At 58.6% G+C, this 14,244-nt stretch overlaps 1 protein-coding gene across 1 annotated transcript in view; it reads left to right on the top strand.

Moving 5' to 3' along the window:
- COL7A1 (collagen type VII alpha 1 chain) overlaps positions 1-14,244 on the top strand; it is an 84,938-nt gene that overhangs the window by 49,168 nt on the left and 21,526 nt on the right. Inside the window, exons 68-87 of the mRNA XM_019504605.1 lie at positions 450-554; positions 1,166-1,201; positions 1,874-1,909; positions 2,830-2,877; positions 3,087-3,122; positions 3,662-3,793; positions 5,282-5,491; positions 5,919-5,954; positions 6,587-6,631; positions 7,713-7,784; positions 8,496-8,540; positions 9,139-9,201; positions 9,336-9,380; positions 10,170-10,205; positions 10,930-10,965; positions 11,383-11,427; positions 12,296-12,328; positions 13,204-13,266; positions 13,371-13,406; positions 13,676-13,756. Of these exons, the coding sequence (XP_019360150.1) occupies positions 450-554; positions 1,166-1,201; positions 1,874-1,909; positions 2,830-2,877; positions 3,087-3,122; positions 3,662-3,793; positions 5,282-5,491; positions 5,919-5,954; positions 6,587-6,631; positions 7,713-7,784; positions 8,496-8,540; positions 9,139-9,201; positions 9,336-9,380; positions 10,170-10,205; positions 10,930-10,965; positions 11,383-11,427; positions 12,296-12,328; positions 13,204-13,266; positions 13,371-13,406; positions 13,676-13,756 (1,239 nt within the window). The remainder of the gene's footprint in view (positions 1-449; positions 555-1,165; positions 1,202-1,873; positions 1,910-2,829; positions 2,878-3,086; positions 3,123-3,661; positions 3,794-5,281; positions 5,492-5,918; positions 5,955-6,586; positions 6,632-7,712; positions 7,785-8,495; positions 8,541-9,138; positions 9,202-9,335; positions 9,381-10,169; positions 10,206-10,929; positions 10,966-11,382; positions 11,428-12,295; positions 12,329-13,203; positions 13,267-13,370; positions 13,407-13,675; positions 13,757-14,244) is intronic.

Raw genomic sequence — 14,244 nt, 5'->3', positions numbered from 1 at the left:
GTGCTCTTCCAGCTCTGCACATCTTGCCAGATCACCACCCACTGTCTGTTGTGTTGTTGCCCTCCTATGCGTAGTGGCCCATGCCCTTTGCCAGCTGGCAGGGGTCAGGGTTGCATCCACAGGCTTTCACACTGTTTCACAGGAGTGTATGCATGTGGAGGCCTGTTGCTGTACCTAGCTCAGACCTGAGATGAGAAGGGCTCTAGATCTGGTTCATGAGCTGCAGCCTGGGGGTGCGGGTTGTGGGACAGGCACTGGTGGCCCTCTGACTTCACTGCTCCCAGGTGCTGCCTCCACCTTCAGTGGGCAGTGGCTGGGGCAGAAAGGCTGGTGCCTTTCCCTGACAGCCCTGGGCATGGTCACCCTTTTGCCAGCCATGTGACTATCAGCAGTCATGAGCCCTGCTGGGGTCAGCATCAGGCAGTGATGCTTCTGTTCTCTGTTGGCAGGGTCGTGAGGGTGCCAAGGGTGATCGAGGAGGCAGTGGGGCACCCGGCCCCCCAGGACCACCTGGGCTCCCTGGCATACCAGGGCACGTTGGATCCCCAGGCCAGGTACATAACTCCAGGCAAACCCTCTCAACAGCACAAGCCAGAGGCCCAGGTGTTCAGGGGACCTGTGTGGGACAGATGGGACCAGAGCTGTTATAGATGGGAGTTGCAGCTCCCAGAAAGGAGAATCTACTCTGAACAGAACCCAGGCATCCTGGCTCTCTGTCCCTGTGTGAACTGCCAGCTGCCTTTTGCATGGCTGAACTGGGAAACAGGCCTGTCGACAGCAGGTCCCTGAGCCTGCAGATCTAGGTAGCAGAGGGAAGTCTCGCATCCAGGCCACAGAGACTGGGGGCCCTTCTCTAACCCTACAGAGTGTGACTGTGCTGTCCTATCCCTACCCCATCACTGTCCTGCCCAGTGGACTCCTCACTGTGGGATCGCATGTGCTGGAGGGGGCAGACCTAGGGGCAGGGGAAGTCCCAGCCTGGGCTGGTCCCTCCTCTCAGTCCTGGCATTCACTCCCCTCTGCATGGGCCCATAAGCTGTGGGCCCTCGACATCCTCCTCTCTCCAGCTCTGGGCTGTCCACAAGTCTTGCTGGCTGCAGGGAAGCCATACTCAGTCCTGCACACCAGCTCCAGGGTTTGACTGGGGCTCTTCTATACCTTTCAGGGCACACCGGGCCACCCTGGGCCTATAGGACCGAAGGTAAGTGTCTTTTTGCCACACACCCTGGTGTTGCAAGGCAGTGGTGATTCTGGCTGCTAAAGACCCAGCCTCAGGACAGTGGCTGCTCCTGGCTCCCTGGCAGTCCATCTGAACTGTCCGATGGGGTGGGAATGGCCTCCCAGAGAGTACCTGCTGCCAGGCCCTCAAGGGTCAGAGTTGGCTGGTACAGACCCTGTGCTTGGCTTCCCACACGCCTGTTTGGCCTGGTGTCTTCTGGGCAGTTTCCTGTGGAGGAGCAAGGCCTAGCAAAAGAGTCCCTTTGGGGGCCTCAGTGGAGAGTGGTGGGTTGGTGTGGGAAGGGGTGTGGATCTTTGTGATGTTCAGCCCCAGATGCTGTTCTCTGAGAAGCCTCAGGACAGTGGGGGCTCTGGGCAAGTCCCAGCTCTGGTCCATGCCTGGCCCAGACCTCAGGGAATCTTTGAGGCAGCAGAGATCTCTGACATAGGGCCAGCGAAGGGCAGAGCACTGGGTCACAGGGTCACCTCTGCTGTCCAAGGAGAGGATGCGGGTATCTGACCTTCCCCAGGCCTCCACCAGGCTACATCCTCTCGGTCTTATCTCTTCCATGGGAGTTGGAAAGAATCTCGTGTGACACCCTATGTTCCCATCCCTGGGCTGGCAGGGATCCTGACTTTTCTTGCTCTGTTTCAGGGGGACCGCGGGGACCGTGGACCCAGTGGAGAACCAGTGAGTGCCCAGTGGCGCCAGCTTCATCAAGTCTGCTCCAGCCTGTGGTATTGGTGCTTTCAGGGCACAGAGTGGGGAGCCCACAAGCTGGGACAGGGAGCCAGGACCTCTGGAGCAGCTACTTCACAAACTGAAGACAACAGACTCCTCTCACTTCCCCCTCTGCTCCCTATATGGACCTTCCCATGCCAGGCATTCCCTGGGCGGGGGGCAGTGTTTGCCAAGCCTCCCCTTGCAGCAGAATAGTATTGTGTGTGCTGGAGACCCCTTTCAGCATGCAGCTGGGGCAGGGGGTGCTGCTAGGAATTAGTGCTTGTGGATGCAGCAAGACCACCCTGGACAAGCACAGCCCTGTGCAGCGCTGTGTGTTGGTACTGCCAGAACCCAAAGAAGCCCCTGAGAGCACCGGTATCTGCTCCCACTGGGCTGCACAACCTGGTACTTGGATGACTTTGGGACATAGGTCTTGTAATGCAAAAGCCTGCAGCACTGTGGAAGTGGGGACCCTGGGAACCAGCCATGGTATGGGGAGGGGGCCTGGTTGTGACCTGCCAACACCATCCCCCTGGATGATTGCTCCCACTGTGTAGTTCAGTCCAGTGCTCCCTTGGTGCTAAATGAGGTGTTGAGCAGGCTGTCGTGGCAGAATGTGGATCCTGTCTTCAACTGTGCTAAGTGGCCATGGTGGGGTGAGGGTGAGCCTCAGCCTGGGTGACTCTCCAGCCTCACACAGCTGACCATGGAGTGAGGTCTTCTGCCTGCAGGGGACACAAGTCTGTCTGCTCCACACACCCCATATTCACCCAGTAACTCTGCTCCGGCTGTAGCTTATCCAGGGCAGCTCCCTCCACCCTGGTGCTGCCAACACTGAGCATTACTGTTTTCATTTGGCCTTACTTTCCTTCTTTGCCTGGCCATAGGGGAATCCTGGGACTCCTGGACCACGGGGTGACCCTGCGTCAACACTGGTAAGTTCCTTGATGAGGATGATCCCACACTTGTCAAAGAGGGAGAGCCACTGACCCCCTTCTCCCAGGGTGACCTGGGCATCTGCTCATCTTTCCAGCTTCATCCTTGGGGAAGACAGGGGGTTGATCCCTGGGGTCATGACAGAGGGAGTGGGGGCCTCCTGCTTTCTGCCTCCATGTTGTTCTTATTCTTTCCTTGCCTTTTCTAGAATGTGGAACGGGCCCTGGAGACCTATGGGATTAAGGTACAAAGCAAAGCAACAGCCAGGAGGCACCTCAAATGGGGCACCCACTTTGGGGGAAGTGGGGGCCTGTCCCCCTGACCATTGGTGATCAGTGAGCCCAGGCTGGGATGGACAGAGAGGGACCAGGTGCTGTAGGGATACCACAGACCTGGCTGATGGCTCTTGTTGGAGGCCAAGGCCCAGGGAGATGGCTGCCTGAGAGGAAGTCAGAGCCATCAGGCACGGTGGGGCATGGTGCTGGTGCCTGCCGGATACACTGGGCAGGGGTGAAAGAGCAGCAGTCATGTAGCAGTGATGAGGAAAGCCAGAGGCTCTGGCAGGTGGGCCTGGCTCCCAGCAGTGCCATTGTGGATAGGTGTATGGCAAGGGTAGGCTGTGCCTGTGGAGTGACATCTTCCCTGAAGGTTGTCAGGAGTAATCCATGGGCTCCCAGCAGTGCCAGCACACCCTGCCAACCCTGCTATAACCCAGCTTCTTGTTCCATGCTCCTCCCATGTGCACATGTGACAAGAGGATGCACTCCTTCTCTCTTTCCAAAGCTTTCCTTACTCCGAGAGATCCTGGGAACCTATGATGGGAGTAGCGGTTTGATCCCATCCTTCCCTGAGCCACGAAGAGGCCACAAGGGTGATAAAGGGGATGCAGGTGATACGGGACCCCCAGGGAAAGAGGTGAGAGGGGGAGAAGCCTGCAGGCACTAAGGCTGCAGAGGGGAGGGAGAGGGTGAGATGTTCATCAGCCAAGAGTCCCCTGGGAGAATCAGCTGGGAAAATCCCACCGGCCTCCTTGGGTAGCTCTGAAACTGTCCCCCTGGCTCCACCTCAGGTCATGGCCAGCCCCAGAAGTGGAGCTGCTTGTTGTCCAAACAAATTATGGCTCAGGTTCCTCCATGGGAGAGGAGCTGCTGACCTCTTGGCACCCTCTCTTCAGGGCTGTTTGACTTCATCACACCTAGATGGAGGTTTCTGAAATCCCAGCAAGGCTTTGGACTAACAGGCACTGTGGTTCTTGCTGCACATAGTGGGGGGTCTCTGTCATGCCTCTCCTGTGCAGCTGCTTTCCCTCATATGGGCTCTTCAGCTCCACCAGGCTTCTCCTGCACATCTGTGCCAGGGCCATGGCCCATGGCCCATACTGGGCTCTCCTGGTTTCCTCTCCATGTGTAACCCTCCCCTGGAACCCAAGGGCTTTGTGACAGGGCCTAGATAAGATGCCTCTTTATGAGGGGCCTGTTTGTGCTGCTCAGATGATTGAATCCCAGAGAAGCAGAGCTGGAAGGGATCAGCCCCATCCAAACCATCCCATACAAATCCATTGTCTAACCTTTTAGCAAAACGACACAGTCAACCCTGACACAACACAATATAGAACCCCCTAACCTGCCACGGGTAGGCCTGCCATAGATAGCCACAGGTAGCAGTGGGACCATGGCAGCCAATGTCCTGCTTCTGTAAAGGTTGCCAGTATATACTCAGAAGATCCCCACTGCAGAGGAAGGCAAAACCCCCATAGTCTGTACTAATCTGACCATGGAGTAAAATGTCTTTCTTACCCTAAATATGGCAATTGGTCTGGTCCTGAGCAGAGAGGCAAGACCCTCTAGCCAGGAATATCTGGGTTTAGGTCCCAGCAGGAGCACCAGCACACACCAGTCAGTCCCCGTCTTTGGCTGCAGCCAATACCCATTGCCCGTGAGGAAGGCTTAAAAGCACCATGACATGTAGCAGTGGGGGAGTGGGAGGGGAGAATGCTATTCCCCAGCCCCCTGCAGCAACCAGCAAAGCTCAGAAAGTGACCCTTCCAGTGTTAGGGAATGGCAGGCTCCATTGCCTCTCTAGTAATGGGCAGTGACTCCATGGCTCACTAGCCACAGAGACTGAACTGTCCATGCCTCTTGTGGGGGTCCATCCAGTCCTGGGCTGAGGCCTGTTGCTTGGGGCAGCCTATGAAGAAAGCCTGTCTCTGCACTTCCAGGCTGACACGTGGCTCACAACACATGTGTAACTCCAGTGCTAACCAGCCAGCCCCAAGGCCTGAGCTCCCCATCGCTGCAGCAAGAGCCTGCCAGGACAAGGCAGCTTCTGGCAGGACAGGAGCAGCTAGCACTGTGAGTGGTGGACCTGGCATCAGAGCCAGTTGAACTGTGCTGTTTTCTGCAGGGCATGAGGGGCTTCCCTGGAGAGAGAGGCCCCAAGGGGGACAGAGGAGACCAGGGTCCCTCCGGCCCCCAAGGCCCCGTGGGACGTGCCGTCGGAGACCGAGGTCCAGAGGGGCCTCCTGGCCAGCCCGGGGAGCCTGGCAAGCCTGGAATCCCTGGGGTGCCTGGCCGGGCCGGGGAGCTCGGGGAGGCTGGCAGGCCTGGCGAGAAGGTGAGCAAGGCTGGGAAGCTGGGGGAGACGGTTGGACCGGCAATCTCACTGCAGGGCCTGTGAAGGTCTCTGCTGTCCAGGAGGGGCTGGGGGCCTGCTGAGGAGCCTGCCTCTCCCTGAGGCACTGCTGGTTTTGTGAGCCCTGGCTTCTGTGGGCGATTATTAGTGCTGTGTGCATGGGCACAGCACAGGGAGTAGAGCCTTTCTGCTGAGGCTGGCATTTGGAGTAGATGGTCTCAGTGAGCAGGCTTCCAGTTCCCCTCATCTCTGCCAGGGGAGGACCTCAGCTGCCTGGCAGACTCTGCATGGGCCCTGTCTGGGTGGGAGTCAAAGTGCCAGCCTTGCTGTGCCTGCCTCCTGGGGACCTGGGAGCAGAGCCACAATCTGGAGTTGGCTGCACTGACCCACCACCACCTTTGCTTTGCAGGGCGAGCGGGGTGAGAGGGGCGAGCGGGGCGAGCAGGTGAGTGAGGCTGGTGCCCTCTGTGCCATCCCTGTGGCTTGCAAATACATCATGACCTGGTGGGGGTGGCTGTGTGTATGTGCACGCATGCGTACAGACTGCCGGTGCTCAGGTTCTTACCTGTGACATCCAGTGATGGTGACATCTAGCCTTAGGGCTGTAGTCCTTCAGCCCCAGGACAGATGCATGGTGTCCTGAACTCGGGACACATTGCTGAGTATTGAAGGCTGATGGCTTCCAGTGAGAGCCCCAGCCCTCACCCTGTGGCCAGAGCCCTGGGAGCTAGTATGTGCAGTAGTGGGAAAGGTTTTTCTAGGCGTGCTGGCAGTGCCCGTCTCTAGCTGGGCTGGTCTTGGGGCTTCACGTGGGGTCCGGGAGTAGAACATGCTGCAGCCGTCCTGCAAGGGCAGCTGTGACTGCAAAAAGGAAGGTCTCTGGGGTCTGGGGCCCTGGGAGGTGTCTGGAGGACAGTCTCCTGCCCTCCCAGTTCTCCCCACTGTGGGCTGGTGTCTCAGGGCTGCCTGCTTCTGGGCTCAGGCCCTGTGGTTCTTCATCCCCTGGGACTGGCTTCCTCTCTGTGCCCTCGGGAGCTGTCCTGTCTCTGCCTCTTGACCTGTTTGTCTCTTTGCCAGGGCAGAGATGGCCAGCCGGGTCCTCCCGGGCCCCCAGGGCCCAAGGTGAGTGATTCTCCCTAGCTTGGCTACTCCCTTGCTGGCTGCAGGGACCAGGAGGGAACTGGGGACCTGTTGTGGGCACTGTGTTTGGCTCTGAGCCATCACCTAGGAATCTGAGACCTGGGCTGGTGGGATGACAGCTGAAAGACCATGTACTGTGTACCTGGGAAAGTGAGCACCCTGTGGCCACCTATCACACCGCTAGCCTCACTCCAGCAGGTGCTTAGATCTGGACAGCTGTGCCCATTGGGACTGGGCTGGGGAAGGAAGGGCCGGCAGGGACAGAGCCCATGAAGGTGATCCCCTGTGATTCAGTGTTATTGCCCTTCAATTCCCCCCAGCCATTGGTCCTTTCCATGTTCTGTGGCCCTGTGTTCCCATCCGGCCTTGTGCTGTTGGTAGCTCAGACAGGTACTAGGGGAAGCCACTGCTAGTAGCCACAAGGCCACTGGCTGCCCAAACTGGGAAACAGTTGTGTCCCAGGACACGTTGCACTGTGTCCTGCCCTCTGGGATAGCAGGTGTCAGCACCACTCCCATCCCTGGGATCTGGCAGGATTGGCTTTGCCCTCAGACCTGTCTGACAGGATCAATACAGATCTTCATGGTCATGGGTGACATCCCTATTCCCTGAACCTGTCTGTGCCACCAGCTTCCAATTTCTGGGTGTTACCTTCAGGGACCTGTCCTGAGTCCCTTGGGGTTAGGTCTGGCACAGAGCATGATGGAAGAATGCGTGCTGTTGCCTCCAAGGTACCTGCCAACCCCTCCCCACCCCAGGCCTGGGGCTGAACTGACTCTCTGGGCAGCTTCTGGGTCATAACTGTGTCTCTGGGTTATAAGTGACCACTTATGAGCCTATTATGCTCTTTCCTCTAAAGCAGCTGGGTCTGGCCACTGGACTCGGTGACCTGCCAGCCTGGCCTGTGTGGCAATTCCTGTAGCTGAGCAAGAGCCCTGCTGGGGCATCAGAGGGTGGCCAAGTCCCTGCTAGGAGAGCAGACTCCCTGGGAGAGCTCCAGACATGGGGGAGCTGGGGCACTGGCAGCTATGGCTGCCCCTTCTCACTGTGCTCTTACCGCCAGGTGGATGTGATAGACGGCAGTCTCTCAGGCTTTCCAGGGGATCGTGGACCCGCTGGACCCAAGGGAACCAGGGTTAGTGCCAAGGAGAGTCTACTTTGTGCCCACATGTTACAGCTGTCCCAGTCAGGGCTGCCAGGTCTTGAAATAGACCCCAGGCATGGCAGGAAGTGGAGCGAGTGGCTCTCCCTTCCCTCCAGGTTCACCCAAGAGCTGCAGCATGGTGCCAGGAGGGCCATGCTGCTGCCATCCAGCCAAGTGGGATGAGGTCCTGCATCAGCAGTCTTTCCCACAGGAGTCTGCATGTAGGACCTGCTGTCTGGCAAGGACATTCGGCCTTCCTGACCCCCTCTTGATGGCAGCACAGCCTCTGCTGAGCTTCTGGGGTGTTGCTGGGTGGTTTGGAGTCCCCAGAGGGGCTTCAGGGCAGCAGCAGAGGAATTTCTCTTCTTGTGGGCTGTGTCAGAGCTGTAGGGCTCGGACATGTCCCAAACCAGGGCATCTAGCATGGAAACAGGTGCACATCACCCCTGGAGCCAACCCATCACTTCCTCTGTTACTAGGGGAGTAACAGCAGGAGGAGGAGGCTGAGGCTGAGGCTATGCAGACAGTAGCCCTGCTCCTGCCAGCAGTGGGTTTGGGGTATGAGCTGGCACTCACAAGTACCAGAGGGTGAGAGGGGCTGGAGCCCCAGGAAGGCGCCCATGGGTTAGATACAGGCTGGGAGCTCTGAGGAGTGGGGAGTTGGGCCAGGCTTCCCCCCCTTTACTGCTGTTCCCTGTCCAGGGTGAGCCCGGTGCGGATGGCGAGCGGGGACCCAAAGGAGATAAGGTCTGAGTATAGTAAGTCTGCTGGTGCCTTCTCTTCTGGCTGCGTTTCCCTCATGGGCATCTCCTTCCTGGCACACCTGACTCTCTTACCTTCATCTCACCCTCTCTTTGCTGTCCTTCCTCTTGACCACATTGGTGCCCACAGGCCGTGGGCTGGGTGGCACCTTGGGTGCCCAAGATGGGCATGGACCCCCTCGTGTTCCCTGAGTGAGTCTCTCTGGGGCAGGTGGGTGCTAGTGCATGGGGGAAACTGTGTACAGGCAGGGCATCTCAGGCCCAAGACCTTCAAGCCAGCAGTTCCTACAGACCCTCACAGTTGGAGAAGGCTGCCTTGTACTGTAGGGCCCTCACATAAACACTGTGTGTGCGTGCGTGCGTGCGTGCGTGCGTGCGTGCGTGTGTGTGTGTGTGCGCGCGCGCACCAGGCATTAGGGATGCTCAGATACCCCCTTTTCAGAGACCTAGAGCCCTGCTGTCTCCCCAGACTATCAGAGCAGCCCTAGAAAGGGGGCCTCCAGGGTGAGTTGTGGCAGGGGCTCAGCAGGGTGGCTCACTGTGACTTGTTGCTGTACATGATGTGCTGCACTCCTGATTTTCAGGGTGACCCTGGGCAGAAGGGAGAGAGGGGAGAGGCTGGCGAGAAAGGCTGGGATGGCAGCCCGGTGAGTACCAAGGCTGGCCAAGCCCAGGGGGGCTGGATTAGCAGCCACTGTGTGCAGCCCTCCGTGGTGCTGAGGAGCAGTCAGCACCTTGCTGCCTGCTGTGGGCTGCGTGCTCATTGCCTCATCTGCTGCAGGGCCTTCCAGGAGAACGAGGCCTGGCAGGACCAGAAGGGAAGCCGGTAAGTATGGGGGCGAGTGCCAGCTGGGAGGGGTGAGGCAAGAGGGAGGACTCTGGAAACCAGCTGCCTGGCGGGTACCAGATGGGAGGCAGCTCGGTTTGTTTGGGGTGCAGCCCAGAACCAGCATCTCCGTATCATCAGACCCAGCCAAGATCCTCGTTCCCCAGGAGATGGCAGCTTCTGTGAGGTGCCCAACACAGCCCCTTCCTCAGACTCCTCAATTTGGGCAAGCTCAAAGTCCCCCTGGCCACAGGGTGATGAGGTGTCCTTTGGCACCACAGGGGGACAGGCTGCGATTCCAATGGAGCAGCCAGACAGAGACCAGGGAGCCCGAGACCAGCTCCTCGTGTTTTGCATGCTCTGTCTGTGTCTTCCATGCCACATGGGCTGGAGCAGGCACAAGGCTTTCTGCTGCATCCCCAGGCACCCAAGTGCCTGCACTGCCCTGGAAGATGCCCCCTAGGCAGCAGGCCCTCTGCCCCAGGGCCACCATGCCCCCTCCCTCATGCCCCTTGCCAAGTTGTGCTTCCCACTCATGCTGTTGCCATTTTGTGTCCTTCCCTCCCATCCAGGGCCCGCAGGGCTTTAGGGGGCCACCTGGCCCAGCTGTAAGTAACCTCCGCAGCAGCCTTGGTTCTGGGCATGGTCTGCGGTGCCTTCCCAAGCTCTCTCTATCTTGTGCAGCTCTGCTTTGGTGGTGTGTTCGCAGGAGACCAGGCCTGGCCTGGGGCTGGGGCTGGGGCTGCTTTGGGAGCGCTAATCCCCTGGCTCTGAATTGCCTCTTTGCAGGGTTTGCCCGGCTTCCCCGGAGTCCTGGGCCGACCGGTAGGTGTTGTCCCCCCACCCCTGCATGGCAGCCAGCGTGCCCCGCTCCTGTGGTTTTCCTAGCCGGAGCTGTTTGCTTTGGGAGCTCAGTGTGGGGAGGCAGATCCATTCCCTCAGAGGTAGAGCAGAGCCTGTGACCTAGGAGATGCAGGGTCTGGTGCTGGTTCGGACTCAGGAAAGTCTCCTGCCCACTCCTGGGCCTCGGTGTTCCTGTCTGGGGCTTGTGACACCGCTGCACCTCCCCGGTGTAACTGCACACTCCAGGTGCCCTGAGAGCCTTGGCGGGTGCTGCAGAGAAGGGTCCAGAATAATGGATTTACCAACCAGTTTCCTGCACCCCTCTCTGCCATTTCCCAAACAGTGCCCTAGCATCCCTGCTGCACTTGCACTGCAGAATTTGAGAAGCAGCAGGTGGCCTGTTTCTGGTGGTGGGGAGCCCCCCGGCCCAGCTGGGCTGGCCCCACTCATCACATGGGCAGCATGACAGTAACTCTGTCAGCCCGCCTCTGTGGAGTGGGAGAGCTGGCTATGGGGCAGCGCAGGGGCTCTCATGGCAGGTAAAACGCTGGGGCCAGTTCAGCCACTGCCCCCTTCTCAAGCTCTCAGTCTGAACAAAGCCCAGAGCCCCGTTGGCCTATCTGAGCCCTGCAAGGCAGGAGGTGATCAGCTCCCCCTGCCCCAGGGTTCTGTACCCAGCACTGACTGTCTCTCTCCTTTCCTGCAGGGTAGCCAGGGAGACCCTGGGCCACCAGGCCCCTCTGTAAGTACATGTCACTTCCTGCACTGAGTGCTGAGAATGGCAGCGCCTAAATTCAGTGCATGTATTGAATTGGCAGCTGTAATGATGGGAGGGGGACTGTTTGGGGGGTGCCCAGACACCTACCCTGGCACAGGGATGACATCAGGAAGGGGTACTGGGATGTCCATCCCCTATGTGAGCCAGCAAGGGCAGGTGTCTCCAGTCTGTGTTCCCTGCATGGCTGATGCTGCAGCCTTCCACAATACTGGCAAGGTCAGGGCTGGGCAGTGCCAAGCCCAACCTGCTAACCAGGGTGCAGGTGGGTTGGGAGTTCCCACACAGCAAAGCAGATGAGAGGCTTCTGGTCACTGTGTGCACGCTGTTCCTGACCATTGGGGCTGGCTGTCCCAGGAGGTAACTGCCCCTCATTCCTTGCAGGGCCCCGCCGGGCTGTCAGGTGCTCAGGGCCCACCTGGAATAAAGGTACGTCCTATGCCAGGTGTTCAGTCCACTTGGGTGCTAAAGCCTCTGCCTGGAGTCCACTTACCCATACTGAGCTCAGGTCTTCTCTGAGGGGCTGGGTTGGCCCAAGCAAGCACTGTCACTGGCTATCAGAGCATGGCTTTCACCTCCCTGGGGGGCCACCAGGTTCCACACAGGGTGCATGGGTGATGTGCAGCCCTGTGGACTCTGCATTCACTCTGCTACAGAGCTGCCAGCTCCAGGCAGAACGTTACACTGCCCCCAGGCCATGGAGGGTATAAGGTGTCAGCACTGTGTGTGTGTGCTCACGCATGCACACAGGCACCTGCCCCCTGCCCAGTTCGCTTGCTGAAGAGGTGCTTCCAGTGGGTGGGTGGCTCCAGGGGCTCTGGTTCCAAGCAGGGCATAGGTGCCATGCCCCTGAGCCCACATGGCAATGGACAAGTGGTGCCACAGCCTCCAGGTGTCACGGGAGCTGGTGAGAGCTTTGGTTCCAGAGAACTGGCATCGCCCTGTGCGGCTACTGGACTCCTCCTGCAGGGCAAGGACTTCCCCAAGACCAGTGCCCCAATGAGCCCTATCATGCCCAGCTCCTGAATCCAACCAGCCTTCCTACATTGCAGCAGACCTTTAGGGACCTGCCTGAAGGGCACATACCTCTCATCATCCTGGAGCCCCGAGAGGTCCAGGAGTAGGCCATAGGCTGCATGCTGCTGGAGCTGATGCCGGCAGGCCCATCTCTGCTGATGTCCCCCTGAGCTGCCCACAGCTGGTGTGACCAATCCTGGGGCCTACCCTCAGCTCTGGGCCTTGGAGTGTTATCTCTGCCAGGGGTGGGGGATCCTAATGCCAAAGTTTCTGTTTGCAGGGAGATGTGGGTGAGCCTGGTGCCAGCATCCGGGTGAGTAGCTGTCCCAACCCCACTTCATAGCATCCTAAAGAAGTCAGGCTGGAAGGGACCAACAGTCATCTAGTCCAACCCCAGCCTGAGGCAAGAGCAGCCCTATCCCAACCATCCCGTACAAATCCATAATCTAACTTCCTAGTAAAATTACCATCAACCCTGATGCAATGCAAGACATAACACCCTAAACTGCCACAGGTAAAGCGGTGGGACCATGGCAGGCAACGTTCTGCTTCTGTGAAAGGTTGTTAATACACAGTTAAGAGATCCTAGGTAAAGGTCCACGCCCCTGCCACAAAGGAAGGCAAATCCCTCACCATCTGTACTAATCTGTCCATAGGGTAAAGTTCCTTCCTAACCCCAAATATGGTGATTGGTTAGACCCTGAGCAGAGGGACAAGACCCTCTAGGCAGGAACTTCTGACTCCCAGTCCTGAGTCCCAACAGGAACATGACACATCCCAGTCAAGATCCCCAGCCTTGGCTGCAACCAACACCCAATGCCTCTGAGGAAGGTTTAAAAACACCCTAATGCATGTAGCAGAAAGGGAAGGAGGAGGCACCCAGCAAAGCCCAGGAGCCTGGGAAACACCCATAGTAGAACACAGACAAAGCTGTGCCTAGACCATCCCCAACCAGTGGCTGTCCAGCATCTTCTTGAACACCTCCAGTGATGGAGAGACCACAACTTCCCTCAGCAGTCTGTTCTACTTGCTCTGACCCTAGCTTGGTCTCAGGCAGGCATGGACCTCTCTAAGGGGTACAGTCCTGCCATGACAGGGCCCTTCCTTTTGGGCTCTGTGGGTACTGTTCGCTGCTGTCCTGAGGGGGCAGCTCCCACTGCTCTCTGATGTACATTCGTTCCGTTGCAGGGCTTGCCTGGTCCCCAGGGCAGTGTTGGCCTCCCAGGCCCACCAGGGCCCCCTGGCCTCGTGGTAGGTAGTAGGTGTGGAGCAGGAGTCATCTCCATGCTGCACCCCAAGACGGTGGTTTCTGTTCCTCCTTCTCTGTTTGATTCCTGCATGTGTTTGTTCAATAGGGACCACAGGGCATGCCAGGACTGCCAGGACAAGTGGTGAGTTTGGCATGGTCCCTTCCTCATGGGCATGGCTTGGCTGCTGGCCCTCCCTGTGTCCCACTATTGCCATCCTGGCTCTCAGTCTCCACATACCAGGCCCTGCTGGCAGAGCAGGCGAGGCCCTGGCACCCCCTTGTCCCATCTGTGGATGAAGCTGTCATTTCCATTCTCAGAGTCATGGAAACCCAGCAGAGGGGCCAGCTCTGGTGTGAAATGTCTGCTCTGCTGGCCCCAGTTGCTCCAGTAGTGTCCTTCCTGTTCCCTAGGGGGAGAGTGGAAAGCCCGGCGTGCCAGGCAGAGATGGTGTACCAGGGAAGGAGGGAGAGGCAGGGCTGCCAGGAAAAATGGTATGTGTCTGGAGGGGGCTGGCAGGACAGGCTCCTTGGGTACCAGACACTCCAGTGGGGAGGGCCGTGGCAGCCAGGCTCAAGCTGTTCCCATTACTTGGGTTCTCAAGTGACTGCACAGGTTGGAAATGCTGTGTCCCATTACACTGGGTCTCACCCCCCCCCGTGCCCTGGCCCTGGACTCTCGGGGCAGTCTCCTGCCTCGGTGAGGCCGGCTCCAGCTGGAGGAGACAGGAGGGCCCTGTGCTGCAGGCTACAGAGACACAGTGCCAACAGCCTGGCTGGTAATTTGAGGCTGTGTAGCTTTGCCAGCGCAGCCTGGCACATGGGAGGACTACCAGGATTGGATGGGTAGGGGAGTGCAGACAACTGAAGTCAGCTGTCCCATGGGATTAACCTCTGATGTCATACCCACCCCCCACATCGGGAGCTGATGTGGTGGCAGTGGAGCAGAGGAGCTGGGGTGGGGGCAGGGGGTGGGAAGGTGG

Source organism: Gavialis gangeticus, unplaced genomic scaffold (genome assembly GCF_001723915.1).
Source record: "Gavialis gangeticus isolate Ggan-Ray unplaced genomic scaffold, GavGan_comp1, whole genome shotgun sequence".
In the NCBI taxonomy this organism is placed as follows: Eukaryota; Metazoa; Chordata; order Crocodylia; family Gavialidae; genus Gavialis; species Gavialis gangeticus.
This window is presented reverse-complemented; position numbering and strand designations above follow the sequence as displayed.